Genomic DNA, 27,930 nt, shown 5'->3' with positions numbered 1-27,930 from the left:
GAAAAAGGGCAAGGGAATTAATTATTCCTAGTGAACAGGGTCATCCAGCAATTCTTGCATCATGCAGACAACTGCATTCTCAAATGTTATCTCCCAGAAGGAACAGGGTGGCCACAGCTTCTTCTCCTTTAGACTATGTTTAAAACCTTAACAAGTCCCTACAAATAATTCAACTCTTCATCAATCATCAGTGGCCAATATAATGTTCCAGGTCTAGACTCCTTGGCAAAGATTTGATGCTTAAATGATCATGAAAGAGAGCCGGTCTCATCCATTGCCTGTTGATTATTATTAGTATCCATTTCCAAACATTACTAGTGTCCAATATTCTAAATGGTGTCCCCAAATTCTAGAAGTGAAAACTCTAAACTTAGAGACAGCCCTAACTACATGGAAAAATGTGATCTTAAATAAATAACCTCTCTGCATTTTATGAGTTTACCTTTATGTAGAGTGGAAATAATGAGAATTTTAGAAGCATCTTAGTTTAAACATAAGGAAATTGAGGCCATAAAAGTAATTACTAGGATCAAGATATGATTCTCAACCCAGGCTTCTTTCAATATTTCAAAAGGAAGATAGATTTCTACCTGCATTACAAAATCATTGTGAGGGTAAAATAAGGTAAAATGTGTTGGTGGAGTAAATACATGTAGGAGTTCTTTTAAAAACCTCTATATAATATACTTGTTATTAATTGAATAGAAAATAGACTACAGTTCATGTGACCTGTGATGTTCATCCCAAGAATGTTCTTGAACATTCAGCTCACACATAGTAATTAAAAGCTACAAAATGGAACCATTGTCTTGTTTCTTTCTACATTCAAACCTGGGTCAGGCCTAGGTGGGATCTTTGGCATTCTTCATGCTCACCAACCAAGAAATAACCTTTCCTTTAATATGCCTATTGTGGTTCAAAGTTGGGGAAGAAAACCTTTAGAAGACACAACAGACCAAAGGATTTCTATTTCTCTATGGCATAATCACAATTATCAAATCCAGGTGACCAGAGCAGTAATTTTAAAGCTCCTTGAGACTATGTCAATAGTGACACATAAATGAGAAAATTTCTATTCTAAAGGAACATCCTTCTCTATCCTACTGGATATATCTTCTTTGATAGAGTTTCTACCTCCATACAGGATTTAAGGACACTACTATACTCAAAATGACACATGAGATTTTATTACTCTGAGAAGCACAAGCAAAATTCAATGACTGTGACTATGAGAACACTGCCTCCCAAAAATATTTCACAAAAATAAAATAAAATAAATAAAATAAAATAAAATATAAAAGTAGTGAGAACCAAGTTCAGTAAGACAGCTCTGCTAGTCTGTTTAGTGACTGCCCATGTAGACAATCACTTTTTCCATCCCACCTCTTGGCTTAGATAACCATGAGTCAAGGACCAACTTCTGAAAACATACCACCCAAAGTAAGCTTAAGGACATAGTTCTAGAAAGCATTCAGTCCTTCTGCTGCTCATATCGTATTTGGGAAATCTCTAAAGCTGAATGAAGAATCCTGGATAAGTCTACTAACTCAGAAAATGTGCAATTATTCATTGCTAATATCTAGAAATGTAAGTTTTTTATGTATTGTTCTTATGTCCTACCAACTTGCTAAGTTAACTTATGTGTTTTAAGATATATGTATGTCTTATAGGCCTCAAGCTACTCAAGTATCTGATTAACTGTACTCTTCCACCCAATATGCGTTAACTTCATAATCTAATTCTCAAGAGAGTTAATCTTTTCTGTTTCTAAGTTCTTGATCAAGTTCCAGCACCCAATTGATTAGCCAGTGCTAGAAAAAAATATGTCCTATTATCTTAACTAGGGTGCCAAATGAAATAATCTTGGCTAGCATACTGAAGACTGAAGCAGCATCACCCTTAGTTGGTCTCAAACGCTACTACATATATAAGAAAACAGTTATAAGTTTCTTTTACTGGCCTCAAAACTTCTCATCCTATATGTTTATATTGGAATTAATTGTCTTTATAGTCAATTTATCTTATCTTAATATTCGAAAAACATTGCATATAGAGAGTATGCAATGAAGAAAAAAATCTTGTAGTGTAGAAATTAAGAGCCAATAGTGGTTACTTTTGCCTCTCAGGTGTCTGAACTTCAAATTAAGCAATGTGATATAGTTATCATACTAGGAGAAATTATTAATTTCTCATGTGTTTTTATCTTACCCAGATAATTCAGATTTATGACTGACCAAATATAAAGATAACTTACAAAACTCTCAAAATTATACTTGGAATTGTAAGGAAATAGTTTAATACCTTCCGAGGAAAATATCTTCTTGTTTTCACCTACATTAAATAAGCAATGTGGAAAATAGTTCATAAGTAAGAAACCGTTCATGGGGCAGATTAAAATATTAGATTCCTTGTCACAGACAAACTGCAGGACATAAGAGATTTGAGTGAGGGGTCCAGAGGACATTGTGATAAACATGGACCTCTTGCTCAGTTTCTAGAACCATATCATTTGGCTCTGTCAAGATTGGCAGATCTTACATACTTTCTGAGTCAAAAGTTAAGGGTATGTCATTTTCACTTAGTTGTGAGAATTCCAGTATTTAATTGATCAGTTAGCAAATAAATCTTTAGAAGTAGAACCACTGGATTGGTCAAATTTCTTGATATTTCTAAAAATCGCAAAGAGAAATACAAGCGTTCACAGTTGCCATGGACTCCAAACATTATAACAAAAATAAAGAAATAAGCATATAGACCAATCACTGAGAAGAGCAAAAGACCCAGATCGTATTCACTGTGTTCTCCAGTTCCTTCAAACAAAGTTAGAAAACCAGGTGTGGTATTTGAATTAAAATTAAAACTAAATCTACACAAAGAATTCAACCACTATGAGCAAGTAATTATGATTAATCATACCAAATAAAGTTTTTATAAGGCTACTTTAAACCTGAATCATCCAAATAACTGCCTTAACTAGCCATTTCATATTTCTTACACAGCTTCTTAAATTTTAAAACCATATGATTGTATATAAGTTAAATGTTTATTAGGACTCATAAATGTAGGTGATGAGTTATTTTTAACTCCTCTCTTCTGGATAGTTTAAACACATGGTATATGAATTAATAAGTTAAGTAGCCAGAATTTGAGCAAACTAAAAAGATCTCAAGATATTGAATGAATTTCCATATGGTCATTTTAAGGCCAGAAAATACTGAAGAAAAGCAATCAGTACAACATCAAGATGCACAACATTCTTTAGACTGAGAGATAACTATTTCAGTTGTACTATTTAGCTCCTTAGGCTTCTATGAAAACAATCAAGTTGTCACAGTAGATATCCATGTGCTTCAGGGCTGAGGATCCACACAAGGTTAGGTGGGTGACCCAAGGGACATCACTCCAAATGTCTCTCCTCAGTATGAGGAAGCACTGCTGTTTCAAAGGAAAGCTTTGGAAAAAAAAGGCTGGATGCAGATACTGTTTCTTGTATTAACAAATAAACACACACACCCCTACATGTATGCGTCAACTCTTTCCCAAAGTGGTTATTTTAGTCACAGAAATCCCATAGATGAATGGCAGGATGAATGAGTCTTAGGCTAGTGCAAAACAGTGATATAAGGATGTCTTAATATATTAAACATTAATATTACACAGAATCGAAATTTTAAAAGAGATAAACTAATTCCATGAGACCAAGTTTTACCTTCGTGCACACCCACATGGCTAAACGCTGCTACCAATGGCACTGTAAATCAATAAATTGCTTCCAAAGAAGGCTCTTTATTCAACAATAGATGTATTTATTTGTATATGTGTTCTTATCCTTCCCTTAACATATTTTTGAGGTGACAGGTTTTCAAATGGAATGGAAATCTACTCAGATGAAGATGAAGTCTTAGCTCAACTTTTACAGCATGGTCTAAGGTAAATTCCAATTTTTCTAAAGTATAATTCATGTAAAAATTCAACCAAACATCTATTGATCATATAATATGTACTAGGCACTGGCGATACAGGATTAAGAAACAGTCCTCTCCCCAAAGATGCTTCCCACCTCCTAGGAGAGACAAGCAAGAAAGGACTGCCATGAAAACCATAGAAACTATAACAGAGCAAGTCCTAAGGTATAGCCTGAAGTAGGGAAGCAAAGAAAAAAGTTATTTAGGTCCCCAAGGAGCAGGGTGGTGGGATGTAGGAGATGGCATTAAAAAGAGTTCAACAAGGGAAAACGTGTTTGAGCCTCTTGGAGACTGACTGAAATTTGACAGGTAGACATGACCAAGGGGTGGGAAGGCACATAGCCTGGTAGAGCAAATAGGTAGAGGACATCTGCCAAGGCATGAAACAGCACAGCATGTTCAACAACTAGTAGTTGAACTGTCATTGTATTTAAACATAGAACAGTTGTGTTAATGTATTCTATAATTTCTTTATAAATAAACCTTGCATCAAAGCCACATTGCTGCTCTCTCCCATCTTAAATACTGGTGGGGGGCGGGGAGGGCGGAATCCCATGAATTTTTTTTTGAAAATTTTACAAGATCTTCCAAAGCATATTCTAGTGGAAAGTTAAAAACATAATTACAGTAGACATAAATTTATAAATGACTTACAGTTGAACATAAATGAGGTGGAAACCCCTTACAATTTATCTTTTCCATCACCCTTGGGTTTCAGGGTTAGCATTTTATTCAGTACTTTATTCAGTTGCAACAGGTGGTGGAAGTTATTCCTGGGTGCACAGAGCAGAGGTTAGAGCTTTTGACCTCGATGGACCTGAGTGTGAATCTTGCCTTTGCTTTTCCATAATTATGTGACCCTGGTTAAGTTTCTGATCTTACACAGTTTCCTTGTGTATAAAACAGGTGTTATAGTGGCACATGTCTCAAATGGATAGCCTAACAATTAAATGAGGTTATATCTAAAGATCCTTGCGGAAAGCCTGGTACTCGGGAAAAGCTCAACATATAATTTTAAAATAAGAACAAAACAAGTCAATACAATACTGGTCTGTAAATGTAAGCAAAACTAGGAATTGATGCAATTATCCAAATAATTGAGAACTAATTCTCATTCTTGAGAAATAGCTAGCTGTTTTTAATATAAAAAATTATGTGAGTTTCAGATGAAAATGGTTTGGGATTTCATTTTTCTAGCAAAGTCAATTCTCCTTTTTCCATTTAGCATATATAATCAACTTAAACTTCTGGTCTCACTAAACTGCCTAAACTTCTCTGACTTTGGTTGTCCCATTTAGCTCTGCAGTTAAAAGATACTTATATTGTTTACTGTAAATAGATGTCTGAAAGAAAAGTACCTACACACCAAAGAAGGGGATATTGGGATATTTGAGAAGCCTAAGACTCATAAACAGCATGGCACACTTAAAATAGACAGCTAGTAGAAGCCCATAGGAGCAGTTTCCATGGACACCTTGAGAGATTAGCACTGGCGACTGACTGACGCATCAGTTTATGGACTAGCACAGTGCTTTTCAGCACTGGATACATATTAAAATCACCTGGGGGCCCTGTTAAATTCCCATCTGTCATCTGATTGGAATGGTCTAGATAGCGGCCTTGGCATCTGTATTTTAAAATACCCCAAGTAATTCAAATGTTCATCCAGTATTGAAAACTACTGATGTGGTATAATGCCCACTTAGAAAACAAGAGAAGGAAAAAGGAAATACTTGTTATATACAGGGACACTTGAAGATGGTCACGTTCTGATTTTTTGTTGTTGTTGTTGTTAATAAGGTTACAAGAGGAAAATAATATCCGGCATTAAAAGGCTCTTGTTTAACTTAATTCAATTTAACTAGTGCTTACTGAGTGCTTCCTATGTACACTGTACATTGTGCTAATTGTCAGGAATATATTTTTAAAGTCAATTCTCTTTTTGGCAGAGGGAATAATCTGATTAGGGAGACAATATTTACCCACAAAGACATAATTAATGATAACTATAACACAACAATATGAACATTTGAATAGTCTAATTCTAAAGCTCTCAGGGAAGTCAGGGAAAAGGGCCAAAGTGACTGGAATCTCTGAGGAAGACTTCGAGGAAGCTGGAGGAAACTAAGCAGGTCTGAAAGCAGTAAAATCTGTAAAAGCAGAGAAGAAAGGGGAAGGAATCTCAGCATTTCATTATGGGGATGTACGCTGGGAAGAATCCAGTTTTTAAGTCATCATTCTAACTGGGCTTATTTATTGTTACCTAGTTTAAAAGCATGCCCAGCCAGCTCCTGGCCTGGTATGGGATTCTTTTTTCTTCACAATTCGGTGCCTGTGTAGGATGTGAGCAAACATACACTCTGGTAAAATGATAGCTATAGCTTCTTTCTGCAAAGGAAAAGTCTCTGAGCTCAGTTTTTAGGGAAAACAGAAGAAAAAAAGAAAACAATGGAACAATCCTGTAGAAATTAGATATTTTTAAAATTCTTAAACTTATTTCATTTTTACTCATTGCTCAAGTGGGCTTCCTGACATTTTGTTTTCTTGGCTAATGTTCTTTAGTTTGCCATTTGTCTTCATTCTACAGTCTTGGTCCCTGGATTTGGTTGTGTCCTCCCTATAAAATGTTGGCAGTATTTACTTTAAAGTAGGTTTTAATATTGGTTGAGGATTTTTCTTCTTTCATTTGCAATTTGTGGTTGGGAAATGATCTGCTTTGTGTTTCAGGTTGTTTAATGTTTGCCAACAGAATATTCCTTCTTCCACTCCAGTGGGTTCATTTACAAAACATTTAATGTCATTTGTGTCTTTGAAGGATAGTGTATTCAATCTGAACAAAAGTAAGTTCCTGCACAGAGCTTGTGATGGTTTGTAATTGGTAAACTACTAACCTGACTAGGTTTGTGAACTAATAAAGAGTAGGAAACTTTTGGAAGTTTACTATTTTCCTTTTATTAATGTACTCATCCAACAAATGCTTATCAAAATACCCTTTCTGTGTGTCAGGCACCATACTAGGCACAAATAAGGCTCAGCTTCTGCCTCCAAATGACTTAAACCTTTGGCAGGGGGCAGCGGGGTGGAGAAAGAAAAACAGACATAAACACAATGAGAATAATGCCATGATAAAGGCAAGAACAGGGAGCTATGATAAAACCCAGATAAAGGGTGATCCCTTCCCTAAATGGTGCCTCAACTCCAGTAAAAGCAAAGGGTTTTAGTTGCACAAATAATAGAAAGTCATGTCAAGCAGAGGAAGCAGTTTGTACAAAGGCCTAAAGACACAAGATATCATGAAACTTAAGAGTACAGAAAAAATAATTTAAGGTAAGACTGAAGAGATGAACAAGAACGAAGTACGGAAGATCTAGCATGTAGTGCCAAAAAATGTGAACTTAACTCTCTAGACAACATGGAATTACTAAAGTACTTTAAGGAAGAAGATACATGATGTGGCTTAACGTGGCTGTAATTTGGAAAACAGTGAGGACGGAAAATAGATAAAGTAGATGCAATAACCTAAGTGAGAAATAAAGAGACTATGGACCAGAGTAGTAGCAATTCATATGTAGAAAAAGGGATGAATTTGAGAGGTAGTAAGAGGTAGAAATGACAGAATACATAGGTAATTCGATGAGGATAAATATGGGAATGGAGAAAAGGCAGTCAAGAATGATGTTCAGGTTTCTAGATTGAGCAATGGCATGGATATGATGCCACCAACTAAACATTTCTCTCTTACACTCATCATGGCTTAAGTAAATTATTCCCAGAACCAAGCAAAACAAATGTGTTTAAGTAATAATGGAAGTTTAAGTGATTCATTCACGATTCAATGAATAAAATGGGCAAAATTTCAATATATTTATTGAAATTTATTATATTTGGATGTTATTTCAATTGAGTGCTTTTTAATTTGAAGCTATTGCTTTTAAGTAAATCAGCATGGGAAGTAGAGAGTAGAAAATGTACCTTTTTAATATATAAGTAAATGTACTTTTTAATATAAGTAATCTAAGCACATTTTCCTCTGATTAATAAAACCATAGACCTCTGATACCACATCTCATCCATTTGTTTAACCTCTGAGTCTTGAAAAGAGACAACAAATAGGCATCACCTTGAACACAGCTAGGATGTAAACTGACTGAAAAATCCCATTGTGTCAAGGATTGGCCTATTGTAGCCTACTGACTACAGGTCTTCACTGAGGCACATTCAGGGTGCAGGGGGCAGCCTCCTCGTATTAAATAATGTTATGCTATCTCACATATCAAACATATCAAACATAAAAAAATTTTTAGAAGATAAAGGGATTTGAAATGGCAAGAGACCAAAGAAAAATGGTAAAAGGCTTAGCCCTCAAGTGAAATAAGAACGGGTAACCATCCATTTCATGAATAACTAACGAGTCTGGAGCACTTTCTGGCATATGTTTGTTAACTGGTACTGTATGTCAGAAACCAAGTCAGTTTCCTGCCCTACTGGAATGTGCAGGCTAGTAAAAAAGACAGTCATTTAACCAATGATGAAAGTTTGCTGAAAATTTGGAAAATAAATCAGAGGATATGAAATTCCAAAATGGTAAAAAATAAAATTAAATAAGAGTCTCTTGGCTCATTTCTAGAACACTGAGAAACCTGATATAAAGTATATCGAAATCAATAATAGTTAAAGAATTTTAGAGGAGGACATGCCTACAGACTAATTTTTAAAATGAAAAGCAAATTATAAAAAGTGAACATAATAATTTGGGGCAAGAGTATACAAGGTGTCAATCAAGTCTTCAAAGAAGAAAAGACATAGTGAATGGTTAATTAATATTACATTATTATACATATATTATAATATATAAGATATTATAATATATAATATTGAAATTATAATAAAATACACAATAATATGTTGATAATATAATACAATACAATATATTGTCATAATAATAATATCTATTGTATTATCCTGGGTTCAGAGAAACAGAAACAGTAGGATATATGTATCAGAATCACCCCTAAGTAGGGCTGTAATGATACAGCTGTCCACTTTTCATGGTATTGGCATAACATGCAGAATCATCTGTAAAATAGGCTCAAGATTTTTCTTCCTCATTCATTGGATTGTAAGGATCTCCACTGGGGGTTACAGTGAAATAGGATGAGAAGGCAATGCAACAGGAGTCAGTTTTGGAAGAGTCTGAACCATCTGCTAAAGCAACTTACCTTCCAAACCCATCCAAGCTCAGTCTCTGATATGTCATTTCCACTTGAAGATAGATTGTGCTATATACACCCAACCTTGTAGCTGGCGGGTCAGACAACATCCAATTCATGATGGGAAGCCCAAGCCACATAGTCATTTGGTGTCCCATGGTTAGGCATTCAGTCTCCGTTGGCAGGTGCAGTCACAAGCCTGAAGTTGTTTTCAAAAGAATAATAACTTGCAAAGCAAGACATAGATTTGCTCCAAAAGCTGAGAGATCTACTAGCTAGGAGTTCCATACAGCATCCCTATCTACTATGCATACATTGTCAGTGGTTCTGCGAATCACGAGGCCCAGGTGGTGGAGACAACAGGCACTGGAGCCAGAATTGCTGCAGTGCCTTCTCTTGCTCTAGCTTACATTCAAAACTGGCAGCATTATGGTCTGGAGATTCCGAGTTGAAAAATTAACAGTCAACCACATCTTTCAAAAGTTATAGTTTGCTCATCCGAAAGATGTAAATATTTACCTTCCTCAAAGGGTTGTGAGGATTAAATGTGACATTGCACAAAAGCACATCGCATAATGTAGAGTATATAGATGACTCCTGATAAATATTAGTTGTTACTATTATTTTATGAGAGAAGACTATTACACATCAGCTGTACACACAAAAGCACACCTCAGTCACCATACACTGTCCAGAATAGCAGAACAAGAGCACGCAAACTTCAAAATGTTCCAGGGTCAGTTTTTGCCACTTGACTTTTCCTAAGCAGCTGTTCTCCCTCAAGTTAACTGAAGCTGTATACCTTCGGCTGCTCTGGCAGGGCTACGTGCGGACCCTCGGCACTGGCTGAGTTTGTCCTCAAAACAGCCTGACTCTCTAACCTTAAGTAAACTCAGCGATCCAGAGCCTATGACAAATGCACAGTAAGGACTACATTATGACAGAGGAGCTGCTTGATTTATTGTGCCTTATGAAATAGAAACCTCCTCGCATCATGGGAATTAGTGATGGAATTTTTAAAAGAATAACAAAATGAAATCAGAAATGGAAGAAAAAAATGCCCGGGTCCAACTCAAAAAAAAAACTTTCTAATAAAAAATGCAAACCAGATGCAGTTAGAGATGACTGATAATTAAGAATGATAAATGACTAATGTTTTCTATTGAATTTTCCAGTGCACACTATTGTTTCTACATGAGGGAACGATTTACATATGGCTGCTGGGCTATCCTTTTACCTAAATTTGATTTCACAGGCAATGCTCTCAATCCCAAAGTGCCCTCTCCATCACTGAATCCTGTACTTCCCTCAGGGAGGTGACTATCATACCTTTCAGAGATTTCTTTTGTAAGAATAAGAAAGGATGAACTAGATTATGAATATTCTCTCCAATGAGCATAAAATTTACGTGACAAAGCCACAATAAGTGGAATACAAACGCTGTTTCCTCAGTGGGGATGATGCATTAGCACGGAGCTACCCCCAGTCCTAAAGTCTATCTTGAGATTAAGATAGACAAGGGATGCTTGCTCCATTATTAGGACTATGCTAATGTTCAACTGAGACAACCATCTTCAACAAGACTTGGTATGTAACTTCAGGGTTTTTTAGACATGAGGTGGTAGTGTTAACTACATAAAAAGAGTTTTAATGAAGAACAGGCTAATAGTCAAATGATCAACCTCTTTTTTCCCCTAGAGAACCCTACTTAAAGCTTAACATTAGCCTTTCCCAGTCGTAGTTTCTGTATATCAATTATTGTCATCCAAAATTGTCAACAGAGCTGTTACATCTTCACTCTAACATAGGGAAGAAAATAATGTTTACTTTATATATGTCAAAGGAAAAACAGCCCAATCTGAGAAGAAAGCAAATGTCTTCTAAGAGGAAACTTGATTTCTCTCACACACCCTCTAGGGCCAGTAGCACTTTCTACCCAGTCACTAAGAGGATTTTGGTTTGATTCACCATATTACCCGAGGACATTCTATGTAGCAAGATTTAGGAAATTTTTCACATGGATTCTTATTCAGTTCATTTAACTATCTTGGATAATAAAACTTTCTTTACCTTTCCTGCCTTGCTTGTAAAGGAGGAGAAATTCTGCTTTCCAGATAGAGATTTCCAGCAAACTTTGACAGAATCAGATGAAAGAAACTACATAAGAAAGGAAAGTAATCTGTTGGAGACTCTTATCTCATTTTGGATGTCCGCATGTCCTGTTTGATTTCCTAATCACACTCTTCAAAGCCCAGATGTTGCACATCTGGAACAGAGCAGGTTGGACATTGCGGTGATGACAATGTTAAAGAAAAGTCACTCTTCAGTTCCACGTCAGACAGCCAAATTGCTGTTAGTTTTAAATTTAAAAATTGGCCCCAGCTGCTCCAACTTCTTTTGGCTCCTAATTTAGAACATTAAATAAAGACAAAGAATTAATCAGCCCATTGGATAGAAAGTAAGCAAATGTCATATGAGTTAGAGACTGAGGTTACAATAGTTTGGGTCACCAGAGAGTTATTGCATATCGTCTTTCAGACTTTTCTCCAGAAGTGTTTGGCTAAATAGGACAACTGGGCCAAATCTCCTAAACACTCTGCAAAGCTTGGGTCTGGCTGTGGGATCTATACCCTTGTGGTGCCATAGCCAGAGAAAACATTACTCAGATTTACTTTAGATATATGCAAAATATCCTCTAGACTAATAGTCTGATTTTTATGGAGGTGATAGGGAAGGAGGGGAGTTTCTCTCCTGATATTCTTGAAGCTGATTTAAATATTTGACTTTCACAAGTGGAAATTTACTGACAAAACTAAATGCATTTTAATTCAGACAGTAATCAGCCAACTAGTAATTATAAAAGCTACTAATAGTTGAATCAGGATTAGAAGAAACACATATAGGATAACTAATCACTCATTTATATTGTATTTGTATTACAAAAGCAACAATTCTGTGATGTAAATATATAGGTTATAACTATTAGTACTTTCTTAGACAACTGCTAGTTTTCTGGGTTTAAAGACAAAGTAGTATAAGTATGCTGCTTTGAAGTTTTGTAGAGTGGTAACTGGTTGCTCTTCTCTCTTAGTTATAAGTTACAGAAACCCAAGCTCCCCCATTGCTTACGCCAAAGAAATACATGGCTTATATAACTGGGGAAGTCGAGGCATGAACTGGCATTGCTTGTTCCAAGGGTTCTATCAATGTCTTCCAAACTCTATATCTTTTCTCTTGGCTCTACAGTCTATTTGTTTGACTTCATTTTCAGTCAGGCACACCTTAAAGCTAGGAAGCCATGACAAAAGGGCTCTCCTGTCTCACAGCTATTTCTACTTGGTTAGGTGTAGGGCATATGCTCAGCCCTGGAGGAAATCAAAAAGTCAAGCCAGAACCATATGAATTGAAATTGGGAGACAATTGGTTCTCATAAGGAAATGGGGTTCTGCTACCAGAGGAGATAGTAGATGTCCACTACATATGGCCCCTTGTTCTCAATATCTCTCCACCTCATATCCCCCACTCCATCAATTAGGCAGACAGAAAAAGGCAGTGGGTGAAATCTAATTGCCAAGATATTGTGACAGAAGCAGTTAATGCTCACCAATTATTTAGGTGCTCATATACATGTCTCAGCCTGCCCTGCAGTTATCTGGGGCCCTGTGACTAGATCTAGCCAAATAGACTCTGAACCACAGTGACACGTGTCACTTCTAGGCCAAGACAAGTAAGGGCATTGTGCCTTCTCCAACTTCCTCCATTTTTGCAATAGTGACCTTGGAGACTCAGTGGTCCAGGTGAGATGACTACCAGATGGAAGAGGACTCCCCAACCCAAACGGGACTCCATGTGAGCAAGAAACAAACTTTATAACATTAAGTTCCTGAGACAGGGATTTGCCTGTTGTAGCAGCTAGGGTTAATTACCCTAACTAATACAGTGCTATTTCTAAGCAACCCCTATGTAGAGATGAGAAGTAGTAGTTAAATATAGCCTTACTTTATTTAAAGCCTCACACAGTCACTTATTCTCTGACTTCAACATGGAAATTTGAAAGCTTCCTTTAATAATAAAGTGAAAAGCAGTTGTTTCAAGGTGTCCTTAACATGCCTCCATGATTAATTTGTTGACAACAAGTTATTTCCTTTATACAAAGCATTTAATTGGCATTTGAGATTTAATTTTAGGATACTTAATTCCCTAAATAAGATGTTCTGTTTACATTAAAATGATTTTTTTGAGTTTTGAAGAAGCTTTCTGAAATCGTGTTAATCCTGTTAGCAGCCATTACTTTTTTTTTAATTAAGAAATTTTTGATAATGGAACATCACTATGAAAATAGATTATTTTTATATATACTTTAATAAACTTTAAAAAATGAATTGAATGCATACTGAGCTTCAGATTTTTTCTGGTAACCAGTCCTGAAAATAATTCTTTAATTATTTGCTCTTTTTTATTTGCTTTTTTCTCCTAACATATTATTCAGGTGGGATCTAAATAAAGACTCTGAATAACTAAGTTTCTATTTATCTAGGTTTCACTGAAGTAAGAAATTGAGAGATCATTTTGAATTTAATTGTCTCTATAATTGAGGAAAAGAGCATATAAAAAAGCTACTTCTTAAGAAAAAAGAATCAATGAAAGACATTTCACACTAACAGTGTAGAAAAACAGACGTTGCCCCAGGGGGCTAACAGCAAAAAAAAAATTAAGTAACAACTCCTAGGCCCTGATGTTTTCTCGCCATTGTAATGGGCCTCCTGATAATTTTTTTTTAGCTATTCAAAGTATGTTAGCTTATATGTTCCCATCCCCATCCCGAGAAGTCTACTTTGATGAAAAATCTAGATATTCAAAAAATAGTGTGTTACTATATTAAAGAATGAAACATATGCCCTGTGCTTAAGGTGCTTGCAGTCCAGTGGAGCATACAATAATGTGCGATTCTGGTTTAATAAGTACTAAGTGATCTGTAAGCCAAAAGCACAGGAGCACATACTGTAGGAGCATGAAACCTTTCAGAGGAAAAAGACACTTTAGCTTCATCCTTAGAGACTCCCAGCCAAATTAAAACACAAAGTAAGGACAAACAAACAGAGACTCATGGACATGAACAATAGACTAGTGGTTAACAGAATGTAGGGGATCGGGGGAGGGGGGAGGTAGACGGGGTAAAGGGAGTCAAATATGTGGTGACAGAAAGAAAGCTACTATGGGAGATGAATACACAGTGTAAAGTTAAAGTGTACAGCTGAAACTTATTGGACTTTGTTAATCAATGTCACCATAAAAAAATAAATAATTTTTTAAAAAAAGATTCAAAGTAAGGGCATTCCAGACAGAGAAGAAGGCAAAGAGAGCAAGGAGGATTGGCTGGCTTAATTCTTAATGTAATCAGCCATGGAACATTCCAGCATCCATTCAGAGTCTTTCTAAGACATGATTTTACATCCAAGTAAGTTGTGCTTATCTCTCAGAAGGTCCATTCACAAAGCGTTGCATGAATCCTCAGTTTGAGAACTCCTGTTGCCCACAAATTCATCCCAAGAAGCCAAGATATGGCATTTCACATCGTTACTCCTGCTGGACTCTCAGGAAAGCCAAGAGACTCAGCCAGAAGGCAGGTGGTCACCCACGGGCTGAGCTGATTGGCTCAGCAGTTAGCATGTGACTCATGAACAAAACAGGGCCTTAACCTTTGGGATTCAGTGAGCTTCCTGCTGATCTTTGACTATGGAATGGACACTGAGCCCAGCTGTGTCCAGACCTAAGTGAGGTACAGATCTGTCACCTTCATGAAAACACACCACTTAGAGACCAAATTTTCTTGAGGATAGGTCAGTAATATATTTTGATGTGAAGGGTGGCATTAATTCATCATCAGAGGTCCCTAGAAATAGAATATCTCCACCAATGTTTTAAGTAAAGTAGATCTCACTCGAATTGGAAGGAACAATGAAATAAATATTTTTATCAGCTGGGATCTCAGCAGATGCTATTAGACATATCACAGTGGTTCTTAAAGTGGTCCCTACACCTATACTAGACAAGGTGCAGGCGATTCAAAGAAAAAGACACTAAGAATTGTTTAGGTGATACAGATGGTTAGCACTGAGCTGGGACTGTAAGTCGGACTCCCAAAATTTAGTACCTACCCCAGCAGTATCAGCATCACCTTAGAACTTGTCAGCAGTGCAAATCTCAGGTCCCATCAAAGACCTGCTGAGTCAGAAACTCCGACCTGGGGCCCAGCAGTCCATGTTGTGACAAACCCTCCAGATGATTCTGACACATGCTGAAGTTCAAGAATGATGGATATGCCATGACATGGAGAAAACAAACTGAGACTTGATTTTCCCAGCTACAACCATTATTTTCTGATGCTACAACTTAATACTAAAGGCCAATGATACCGTGACTTCTAATCCCATATTCTTCTCCCCAACTTTTAAAAGAGTTCACTTTAGCTTCTGAGAAAAATAAAATTCTCCCTCACTGACCAGGATGCCAGCTTTTATTCTTAGAGCCAGGCCTGCACTGAATTATCTGCAAAGATCTCAAAGATCATTAATATCCCACCAACACATGCGAAAATAAACTACTAACAATGTGTCAATGCTTTTTTTTTTTTTTTTTTTTTTTTGCTTCTCTTTGCTTTCCTATGATTTAGTTACTGACAACAATTCACGGCTTTTGCAATACTGAGCTCTGTGGATTTATAGGAGATCTACTAAAAATGTCATAAATTCAAAGTAATTTGGTAAAGGAAAATAGAAATTCAAGCTATCACACGAATGGCTTATGATTAAAACATGACATCTACTCTTCCTGATTTTTACAGCTAGTTAGATTTATCTGCATCTAAAAGGAGCCCCCCTGAGGAAATGGGGCTGCAGGCAGAGATTAATGATAACCAGTCTCTACTTAGAGTGGAAAACTACTGCATTTGAAACACTCATGTATGGCGATGAGAATGACAACTGCTTCTGAAAGCAAAAAGCTGACCAGAGTTGAGGGCATAATAAGCCCATAAATGACACTCACTTGCCCACTTCTTCCATACATCCTTCACTAACTCAAGTCCCATCAGCTTCACGAATCTTCCCTAGCAGTCATTTTATTTTTCTCTTACAGTCTAAATGATTGTGGCCTGCCAGGCACAGTGCAGGGCTGAATTATCAAAGTAGTCAGAAGTCAGACCAGCTTGATTCCTTGACTTCGTATATGTGTGGTATTAGGCAAACGTGTAATCTCTCTAAGCCTCAGCTTCCCCATCTGTAAAAGTATAGTAAATAATAGTGCTAACATCACAGATTCGTTTTAAGGATTAAGTGTGATAAAACATAAGTTACTTAGCACATTGTTTAAGTAAATATCGAAAAAAATGGTGTTGTTATATTGTCATTGTTGTTCAAATTTAGTTGTGTGTGATGGTGTCATCAACTAGAATGTAAATTCCTGGAAAACAAGCACTAGGTCGAGGACTTCCAAGGAAAGAAGAGAGGGAAGGGAAGGGAAGGGTAGGAGAGAAAACTATTCAAACCCTCCCACCAAGAGACTGATTCCTGAAATTCTACCTTCATGGCATCATTTGTTTATTTTAGGTTTCTGATCTCATGAATCTATCTGGTTTTGCAAACATCTCTCCCTCAAGATGAATGCAAGATCTGAGAGTTGTTTTTCATTCAAATTTTAAAGAGAACGTGAGAATACCAGGAACATGAGATGGAGCACATAACAAGAGATGCGGGTTATCTGTGCAACAAGGACAAGCCTTGCACGCTTCCAAAGTTCTCTGGACTCCAACCACTAGCAGCAAACTGGAAACCACTATGGAAACCAATAGGTCTCTTGATTCTGATATGGGAATCCTAGAGAGAAAGCAAGAGAAGTGACAGTTTCTCTGATGAAAGCACATCTTAATCTCTATTCCAGAGATTAGTCTCTCTTTCTTGATTAAGTTTCTACTCAGAAAACTCAGAAAAAAAAGAAAGAAAACACATGGCCACTACTTAATGGGTCTCTAATTTGGTTTTATTTTGATTCATGGGTTCTGCTTTTGTAGGACCCTCTAAATTGCCCCCAAACACTCCCAAAGGTGCCAACTCATGTGTAGCTGTATCTTAACTTCTCTATTTGCCTCATCAAAAATGAAGGTAATTTTAACTAGGCATTTCTAACAGATATTTTGTTTCAATGAAATTGAAAAGAAACCTCTGTCAACAGAAACCAAAGGTATCACTATTGTCAATCTCTCCCCTATGTCCACAGTTACAGCCTTCAAAAACAAAAGAAAAACTGTTCTTCAGAGATCTCCAATAACCAGAGAGGAAGATGCTTCTGAGTGCTGGCAGGTCCTGGATGACAGGTTCCGGAAACAGAGACACCCTGCTGGCAGCAGCAGATGGAGTGTTCCCAGCATGAAACTGTTAACAAAGGGGAATTAGGATAACATGTAGCTTTGTGGTTTGATGGCTGTCTCCAATTACAAGGCTCAGACAAGGGTCCAAAGCAACTGCACCAGCAAGAACACTTAGCTATATAATTCAATGTTGGAGTTTTGTTGTTTTGAGATGTTTGCTCCATGAAAGAAGAAGAAAACTAGGTAAAATCAGAGAAACCCCAGTGATATTGTTTTTGGGATGTTTTCAGAATTCTCCCATAGATAGTAAAGATAAAGCAAGGCACAGTCAATACAAGGTCAGCATTTTAGTGGTTGCTTACAGCTCTGGCATTGTGGACAATACATCTACTTAAAAGGAATTCGCTATCTCTGATCACAAACTTCCAAGCCATTGGTTTACTGCTGCTTTAGCATGCTGCCTACATTTATAGCCCAGTCCCGCTACGATCTCATGAAAGCACAAACTTAAAACTGGTTAGGGCAAGGGAAGAGAGGAAGGTAACAGCATCTTCTGCGACTTGGCATTGTTTGGATTTATAGAAACCCTTTACTCTTTCAGTAATCATGGAACTAGAATGATTGAATTTCATCAGCTTCCAGTTATACATCTTAATATCTTAAACTACAACAAGCCCAAGTTCTCCCTCTCCATATTAGCAAACTCTTGTCCCTTCCTAGAGTTTCCATCTTATGTGTCCAAGAATCCCCAGGTATGTTGACTGGAACTCAGATGGCCCTCAAGCCTGGAAAAATCCACAACTGCTAGTATGAAAGTCGATTCCTACAGAAGCCAAAGTAAGATCGCTGTCATGGCCATAATAGCTAAAGTGCATTTGAACTTGGTAGACCTGGAATATTATCACTCACAAAGTAAGAAGAAATATATTTTTCTGGGATTAACTTAGTAAAAATTGGGGAGGAGATGGGAGAATAAAGAAGTCTTCTATGTCAATATTCTAGTAAACTTTTTTTGTGGGACTTGACGAGGTGATTTTAAAACTTGTAAGGAAATGCAGAGTTAGAATAGGCAAGATGCTTTCGAATAAAAAAGAAAAAGAAGAAAGGTAGGATGGCTTGCTTTTCCGGACATCAAATATCAAACACATTCTAAAGTTATAGTGATTAAGACAATGTGGTATTGGCCCGAATATATTTAATTATATCAATAGAGAAAAAAAGCCCTAAGACAGGAGTCGGCACCAACCTTCAAACCTCACCACCACCTTCACCCTTCCCTTCCCCCATGCTCGCAAGCTGCCACTTCTCCTAAAGTATCCTCTCCAGAAGTTGCCAACATCTATCTCGTTCTAATCCGCTGGGGGTTGGGGATCAGCAGTCATATCTTCAAGAATATTGTATCAAATACTGTAAGAAACAGCCATGTCATTGGGATCGTCTTCCTTCTCCCTAGTTCCTCCTTGGGCCACCTCCACATGGTCTGATCCAACATTCCATTCCTCGCTCTTATTTCTAAATCTCTGACCTTAGTTCCACTCTGAGGAAACATTTAAGTCCCAGACCCAAAAGACTCAAATCCTTTCAGCTTTCTGCCCTGGGCTGTAAAAGCTTCTGCTCACCGATTCTTTACTTTTCCTTGCCTTGCAGTGATTTCCAACATCATTAAGAATGACAACTTCTGTCTAGAGAGACACTTTCCACTTGAAGCATGGTCCATGGACCAGCAGCATTTGGCTCCATTTGGAAACGCGAGGAAAATACAGACTCTCAGGCCACATCCCAGACCCGTCTGCACTTTCACAAGAGCCCCATGAGATTCATCTACACATTAAAATTTGAGAAGCTCTGGTCTAGAAAACAGAAATTCTGTTGCAACACAAATTCAACTTATTCTTTTTTGAAAATCTCCAACTGCATGACATTTTTACAGAATTAGACATAACTATTAGAGAAATATTTTCTTAATTTAAGTTCTATCAAATTTGGTTAATTCAAAATAATATCTAACAAGACTTCTCCCACATACTTAGGGAAATTTAGTATTTCTATATAGTCTAGAAATCTAATCTTTAATATATCTTTCCATATTCATTTATATAGAAAATCCACTGAGTCTCTAATTTATTTTTAACTAAAAATAACCTTTTCCTTTTTTCATATTATAAAAGCATGTCTTAATAGAAAAATCAGAAAGTGTACTTGATTGAAATGAAAATCAAACAAATTAATAAAATAAAATAAAACTTCCCAGAGATAACTACTGTAAGACATTGGACTACTACCATAGATATGTAACATTATTATAAATAACAGATTATAAAATGCAATCGCATGGTAATACCCTTTCTTCATTTATCTATTATAAACACATGCCAATAGATATCATTCTATAATATTTTTTATTGGCTGAAGAGTACTGATTATTTATTTAGGATATTACATTATCCAGTGTTTCATTAGGATCCATTTCCATTTTTTTCCAAAGGCATTTTAAATAAAAGCTATATGATAGTTATTCTCTGGGCTTCATTCAATTGACTTTTTATAAGAAAATATTATTTATTCATTTGATTAATCTATATCACCTTCATTCCTTTATATTCACTAATAAACTCAAGAAATATATTTTTGGAAGAGGTGTGTGGATGTTTATGCAGCTCTATAAATAGATAAAACTAAAATCTGTCAACAAAGTAATACCCTTTGATGATTATTAAGTGGATTGGCTCGTATTAACATTATTATTTTCCATATAGTAGATAAATTATATATGTGTTCTTTCTTGTTCTGGGAGGCTTTTGACTCACTTAGGATATGCTAAGAGCACCTGAAGACCAAAATCATAAGTTCAAAAATTAAAAACACATTGAGGTCAAAGTCGAAGTTGCCACCTGTATCCTGGTGATTATTAATCAGTATTAGCCTTTTCACAGATATACACACACATAAAAAATACAGCAAGGGAGAAAAATTATAAATAACATTTAAACAACCTTAAATTTTTTTATACCCGGCTGTATAGCACAATGTAGTCAATGAAAAAAAAAGTAGAAAGTTGTGGAGATTCATATGTGCCTTCTCTAGTCATTAAAAACACTGGTTTTCCATAACATGACACATATTTAGGTTCCTTTGCTCAGCTGGGGTTCTTTGGTTTGGAATTCTGGCTGCCTTAGGCAAATAAAGATGGACTATATTTTAAGAATATGGAATAGCAACAGAGGAAAAAACTGAACTGCCAGAAACTCTAGGATCTAGGCAGCAATGGTCCTTTCAGTTATTATGACAGAATGAATGAGCTTCAGTTTCGTAGTTAAAGAGTGTTCAATTGGCCCCCTCTTTGGCCACATTTCAACCCCTGGCCATTAGAGCAGGAGGACCTTGATTGATAGCCCCACTGACCTACAGGCCTGTGACAAGGAAGGTGCTATTACGAAATGAAAAGGAAATAGGCGCCTAGGCAAGCAAAACCAACAGCTGTCCGCAACAGCCGCTATCTTGTGGCTACGCACTGGTATTGGTGGCAAAGAAAGACGCCAATACATTCAAATGTCAGACCGAACTAGTTAGAGGCATCAGTGGCTAAAAGAATTGACTGATTCTTAATTCATTCTGAGAATCATGAAGAATGTAGAAAAAAAGAAGCCTATGATTTACGGATGCACAATAAATGGTTTCAGAGAAAGCAGGCCATCTTAGTTTAAATAAACAAATTATTAACTTTGATAACGAAAGTTTAAGAACTATGTCCATGACTTTAGTCATCTCACTTCTCTGCTAGCAGACAATAGTTGTAACATATGTGATATTAATGGAAACTTGTTCTGAGTTTGTAGTAGTAGTTATCCAATTTTAACGTCCATATAATATCACTTGGAGATCTTGTTAAGAGGCAGATTCTCATTTGGCATGTCTGGCAGGGGTCCTGAGAGTCAGCATTTCTAACAAGCTCTGGGGTGACACTGATGAATAGCAAAGTACCAGAGGACTGATCACATTTGGTCATAATTCTCTCACATCGTGCCATTCCTCACTCAATCACTGCATTTCTCACTAGCACTTTCAATAACGAGCAGCCACTTACCTTTCAGCAACTTTTAGAAGAATTCAGTGAGAAAAGAGATTAAAACTGCCCACTAAAATGAGTCTTGTGGATTTCACTTATACAAGTGCAATGGATGAAATGATTTGTGTCCCCTGCAATTTCCTGAAATCTTAACCCCCAACGTGATGGTATTAAGAGGCAGGGCCATTGAGAAGTACTTAGGTCAGAAGGGTGGAGCCTCATGAATGGGATTAGCACACTTATAAAATGGATCCCAGAGACCTCGCTTGTCCCTTCTGCCATGTGAGAATATAGAGAGAATATGGCCACCTGTGAACAAGGAAGCAAACTCTTACCAGATACTGAATCTGCCATTGCCTTGATCTTGAATTTCTCAGCCTCCAGACTATAATTAATTTCTGTTGTTTATCAGCTACCCAGTCTATGGTATTCTGTTATGGCAGCTCAAGTAGACTAAGACACCAAGCGATTCCTTTTCCCTGAGCACAGAAACTATACAAAAAAGGTACTTGTCCTCTGATCTGAAAACAAACGAGCAGTCTATGTTGCATTTTCAAAATATGCTCAACTCAGAAATCTAATATAGTGATTTATCTCCAAACCTTAAAATGGGGCATAATCTGTCATCAGAGTTGAGGGATTCATTTCTTAATCAAAAGAAAAAAGGGAAACTTTGAAACAAATCTATTGTATGCCTGATGGACAGAGCCCAGGCCTTGTTTTCACCTCCGGCAGTGACTGGCCACATCCTGTGAGCAGGGCCAACCCAGACCCTTTGGGTGCTGTGAGGTGTTTTTATCTGCACCTTGTCACAGATGCACTGAGTGATGGAGCATGGAGTGAATGGCCTATTTTCTCTTTAGAGATGCAGAGTCAATAGTGTTCTTGTAGAGCACTTGGTTTTCCTTGCCCCAAGGAGAGGTGGGGGCACCGCACACACTCCTTCTGGCATGTCACTTCCCCTGGTGGACAGCTGGGACTGGAGAGCCAGTGATAAGATAAAAGTAAAACAGAAACAACGGATGTCAAGTCCTAAGGCAAAGCATTATTTTTAGAGACTGTGGGTAACAGAGTAGCTAACACTTAGGGGAAAACAATTCCTCAATTTTTAAATTTGATTTCTTAATTTAGGTTCTGAAATGTAAAAATATAATAAAAAATCCTGCAACCAGGTCTAAGTTGAGTCTACAGCATGGAGAAAGAAAGAAAAAAGATCTGCTCATGAAGAATAAAAGTTACAATGCTTTTGAAACAAATCTGTAAGCTTTATATAAACTTTCTATGGTTCTTGCTGGTCTGTGTCCATTCATTTTCACTAGAATGCTGTGAGTGGAGGGCTCATGAGAACATCGTGGTCAGCAGAAATGGTTCTCACCCACATTTCCACTGACCATGAGTTTTTTTTCTTCCATTCTTCCAGGTAAATTTTCTGAATATGTTCTCAGAGCTCTCTTTGGACATGACTAAGTACTCATGTCTATGGAGGACTTACAGTTTTATGAGAGAAGGATTTAATTCCAGACACTATGATTAGGCATCAGAACACCAAGAGGAATGGGCCAGAGGCCTAATCCTGGAGAAACCTACCACTACAAGAGACAAGCACTAGTAGCTATTGGTAGTAGAGCAGAATGATCAGAAGCACAGACCTCATCAGTCAGATGTAGGTTCAAATCCCACCTCTAACACTACTCATCATTAAACCACTCGCTTTGCTTACTCTTGGTGAATTCCAGTTTCTTCATCTGTGAAATGGATATGATTGGTAGGACATAGAATAATTATGAAGATTTAATATTATATAACAAGCACTTATCACAATATCAACCAATTATTTAGTATATACTAATAATTATTATCATCAGTATTGCAGCTCATTGAAACTCTTCACTCCCAGCCTCGGCCTTCTATCCACTAATTACTTTCCTACTGTTCATGTTTTTGTTCTGTTTGTGAGAGCTGTTATGCATACTCATTTTAGCCACATGATGTCTGGTCAAAAATATGAGAATATAAGAAGGAACACCCGGAACACTGTGTTATACTCTTTGCTTATACCACCCTGGGACCTTTCTGGGTCCAGAATCTTAGAAGTGAACAGAAACCTAGAAATCTAGTAACTAACCCGATTTATAATAGAGCTGTTATCTGCCCCATTTTTGGCCATCGACAGGGACAGAGTGGTGTCAATAGAGAGCAGAGGTGCAAGGAGCTTATACATCCAGTGGCGTATAAGGGAATAACCTCAAAACCCCAAGCAGGCTCCTAGGCCTGAGAGAAAATAACAAAACCTGGCCGGCTCAGTCCTCTGCACTGGACTTTTCTTTTAGAAATACCACTGGGAGATGGAGCTGCCCAGCTAAGCCTCTCAATCCTTCTGCACCCTTTAGCAAGGATACTCTAGTAGAAAGACTTTGAAGACAACTAAGGCAATAAAAAGGTAATCTCTAAGGCCACTAGGTCTTGGCTTCGGTTCCCTGGGTTCCATTGCTGTCAAAAAACTAAAACCCTCTCGCATACACATGATGAGTTTGACTGACTGAAAGCAATGGTGTAAATCAGGGGTCCCCAACTCCCCCACTGTGGACCAATACCAACACCGGTCTGTGGCCTGTTAGGAACCAGGCCACACAGCAGGAGGTGAGCGGTGGGTGAGCGAAGCTTCATCTGTATCTGCAGCTGCTCCCCAGCACTAGCATCACCGCCTCAGCTCCGCCTCAGATCATCAGGCATTAGAATCTCATAGGAGCACCGGTCCCTGGACCCCAAATGGTTGGGGACCTCTGGTGTAAATGACACATATTTTTGTGTTTTTCCTGAAGACTAATTGCTGCCTAGGCAGAAACATTTTAATTATTTTAATTATTATCAAACCCATTATAAAGTTCCTGGTGTCTGTGCATTTTATGCAATTTATTTAACCAAGCCTGTTTGGTTCATTGGTCACTATGATTTCTCCTACAATTAGTGTTTAGAACTCTAATTTATATTCAACACTGAGCAAAAAGCCACCAATCTCGGTCAATGGGGGATTCCAAATTTCTCCAAAGATCTAACGGAGCTATTAATCGAACCAGTGTCTTCACCCAAACATTCAAATTCACCAAAGTGCAGTTTGAAAGTATCTGATTTTTTCCTAATACATAGAAAAATAAGTAACTTCAAATATAACCTAAGACATAGGATTTCAATTCCCAGCATCAGACATTCAAGATGACCTTAGACACCATCAGATAGTTACCTGAGGAGTATCCTTTACTTCTGGCTACAGAGTAATGGAGGAAAGAGGGAGAGAGGAGGCAGCAAAGGTTTGCCAACCTTGGACATGCTCCCAGGCATCCTGGGGCTTTGCTTAGGCTGTTTCGTAAAGGAAAAGCAATGCTCAAAACCAGCTTATCACTTATTGAGTTTCTGCAAATTAATAATTGTCTCTTTAAAAAGATAGACGCCTACAGAAAGCATAAGCTTAGGGTTCCCTTGATAAAACTGTACCTGCGTTCACTGACCAGAGGACATTGGTCCCTTTCACGTTACTGCAGAACTCTCTATTTGGCACCACCCAAGACTCAGTGGGCTGACCTGGAGCTCCTATCTGCACTAGACATAGGCTTTCCGGCCCAGGTGCAGGGACGCACAAGTGAAAGCCCGCCTTATCTCCGCTCCTGGCTTCCTATCTTCTGCGGATAAACAAGGGCTCCAGCCTCAGACTATCAGGCCAGTTCCCCTTCACACATGCACATTTAACTGCACATCAGAGTCTGCATTCCTATCCCAAGTACGAATTCCTCTGAAGTAGATGGCAAGTGTTGCCTCAAGGAGGAGGATGATATCAATCCTGAAGTCATAGCCCTATAACAGTACGTATTTTCTCCCAACTCACACGTTTTTCAAAGTGGCCTTGACCATATCTTTCCTTGATTGGAAACCACTCTACAAACCAGAAAGAAATCAAGCAGCCCAGGAAATAAGCCTCAGCTGACCCCAAAGGTGGCAGATCAGGCAGCTGCAAAAGGAATCACATTCTTTGCTTAGTTATGCATCTAAGAGAGGCCACTCCATCCACTAGGGCTTGGGAGAACTCAAGAGGGGATGTGAAAACTACCAGGAAATAAATCTACCTTTGATCTTTCCCTGTTGGGGCCAATCACCTCTCCACATCTCTTCATTGGAAGCTTTGAGATCAAATGAGTTTCTTGGGCAATATCCTAGACAACTCAACTTCTTCCCATGACAGACATGACTGATGGGTTTAGCTTTAGGCTCTGGGTTTTCTCTTCCCTTATAGAAAGTGTTTTCCAAACGCAATCACAGACATCATCTCAATGGATTCTCAGTCCAAGGGAGATAGCTAAGGAAACATTATGTTAACAGTGATAAATAGACCAGGTGAATTCAGAGCTGTCCTGAGAGGGCTGGGATGGTCCCTCTAACTCCTAATCCTTTGTTCTTGCCTTTGATCCGTGTGGGTGTTGCAATTATGGCTTTTCATTTGGACTATCCTGTTGTTTGACACTGAGCTGAGCCATCTGTGACGGTGGTTGTCTCCAGGGCAGGGAACCGGGTGGCTGAAGGACCCACTGGGAGGGAAAGGGGGAGAGGGAAACTTCACCGGGTATACTCTTTTGGACTGTTTTGAATTTTAAATCATGTAAATTTATTGTCTATTCACGAAATTTAAGTTGACAAATTTTAAGATGTCTGTAGAACTTTACATAACAATAAGGAAGCATGAAAAAGATGGCCGTAGAACTTTATAGGAGGAAATGTGAACATTTAAAGAAAGTAGTTAAAGCATGAGAGAAATAATAAATGCTAGAGGAGACGAACATTTAGTTCCTTTGGAGTGTGTATATACCTCCTCCCACCCTACCTCTCCACCATTCCCAGCCTCACTAGTACCTCACCCAGAGAACAGAAGGTAGTATAATCTTGGTTTTTGTTGATATGTTTTTTTTAAAGTATCAGAGTTTGGGACTCAGAGTGAATATGATGTTTTAATAATTTAACGAAAATTAGCTTAACTGAAGACGATGTACAGCTTTTTAGCCTAAGAAACACACCTTTTATCATCTCTGTGTCCAAGGCGGTTGGTGCTTGGGATATATCAAGCACGAGGTAAATACTGAAAGAGAAGCCAGCAGGGAATGAGAGAGGACAGGATGAGACAAGGGTTCCGGGGATTCTATCCTGCGCTCTCTCCCATCCTCTCTGACAGGTGACTCCGAAACGACAAACAAACAAACAAACAAAACTGCGGAATGCGTTTAGTGCTGCTTCAAGGGGATGGGAAAGAGAAGTGCTGTGGCTCTGAGACACTTTCCTTCAGGGAACGCTCCGTGTGTCAGAAGACAGAACAATGGACCCCGAGGAGAAGTTCTGAAATAAAGCAACAGTGTTTGAATCCCAACCCGTGTTTCATTTGTGACAGATTCCTTGAGGTTGATCAGAAAAATATACTTTATGTATTATTGCTAGGATTTCAAAATCATCAACACTTCAACAGCTCATTTGTCTTGGAGTAGAGGAGAAGCTGCCAGAGACAGGGTTTGTGTTTGTCCTTGGAAATAAGGACAAACATGAGCTGGCAACCCACCATGTTCATTTTCATCAGCTTGCTCTTCTGCAGGCCGGCACCATCAACACTGTGTAAAGGGAAAATCAATAGAAATCATCTCCCTCATTGCAGGAAGCCAACTCAAGACTGTTTCTTGGCTCTGGAGCAAGTATCTGTCAGTCAGGGTCAGGGAGGTGTCTGCTGTTCAACTGGGAAATTTCTTACACTGTGTGACTGGGAACCTAAGAAGGCTTTAAGATGAAGAAACTGAGGCTCCAAGGTAACACTTTGCTTCAGGCAGCCTTACGTATGTGGCTCGTCCAACTCGAAGGTTATTAACTGAGACCCAGAACCAAACACCCCTAGAGCAGTGGCAAAGCCACAAACCTCATTGCTATACCACTCCTTTGTCAGGGAGGTCAAGCACCTCAGCCACGGAGCACCATTTTAAGAAGCTAAAACTTCCTGAAGAGCCTGATATCATCATAAGGGAGCGAGGGTCATAGGAGGGAGCTTCTCCCAGGATCGAGTCCAGACTCTGCAGCAAGGTGTGAGTCCTTTATGGTCTGGTCCTCATTTCTGCCCCAGCTTTGTTTCCTCTCTTCATCCAACACATTTAGTTTAGCTCTAGGCATAGGAACTACTTGAATTGTCATCCAAATCTGCTTTGCCAGATGCTGACCCCTCTGCTGGAATCCCTCTCCCACCCTCATGGCCTGACACCATCCCGCAACTTCTTCGGAAGTCTACCTAGGTGTCACCGTCTCAGA

The 27,930-nt window shown here is 38.1% G+C and overlaps 1 protein-coding gene across 7 annotated transcripts in view; it reads right to left on the bottom strand.

Moving 5' to 3' along the window:
• Positions 1-27,930, bottom strand: part of TRMT11 (tRNA methyltransferase 11) — a 143,630-nt gene that overhangs the window by 61,812 nt on the left and 53,888 nt on the right. For 2 of the 7 annotated variants that reach the window (XR_005651119.1, XR_005651120.1), the window contains exons 13-14: positions 11,246-11,441; positions 9,185-9,374 (exon numbers count right to left, since the gene is read on the bottom strand). The exons of 2 other annotated variants lie outside the window; for them this stretch is intronic. Coding sequence is in view for 3 of the 5 variants with exons in the window: in XM_039854813.1 (XP_039710747.1) it covers positions 17,398-17,604 (207 nt within the window). In the remaining 2 variants the exon portion in view is untranslated. Of the gene's footprint in view, positions 1-9,184; positions 9,375-11,245; positions 11,442-11,525; positions 11,580-17,382; positions 17,605-27,930 lie in introns of those variants that run through there. 3 more of the 7 variants (XM_039854813.1, XM_039854818.1, XM_039854815.1) reach the window with 2 other exon arrangements.

The sequence above is a fragment of the Pteropus medius genome, unplaced genomic scaffold (genome assembly GCF_902729225.1).
Source record: "Pteropus medius unplaced genomic scaffold, Ma_sr-lr_union100, whole genome shotgun sequence".
NCBI classification, from domain to species: Eukaryota; Metazoa; Chordata; class Mammalia; order Chiroptera; family Pteropodidae; genus Pteropus; species Pteropus medius.
Note: the sequence above shows the minus strand (reverse complement) of the source record. Positions and strands in the feature narration are given on the sequence as shown.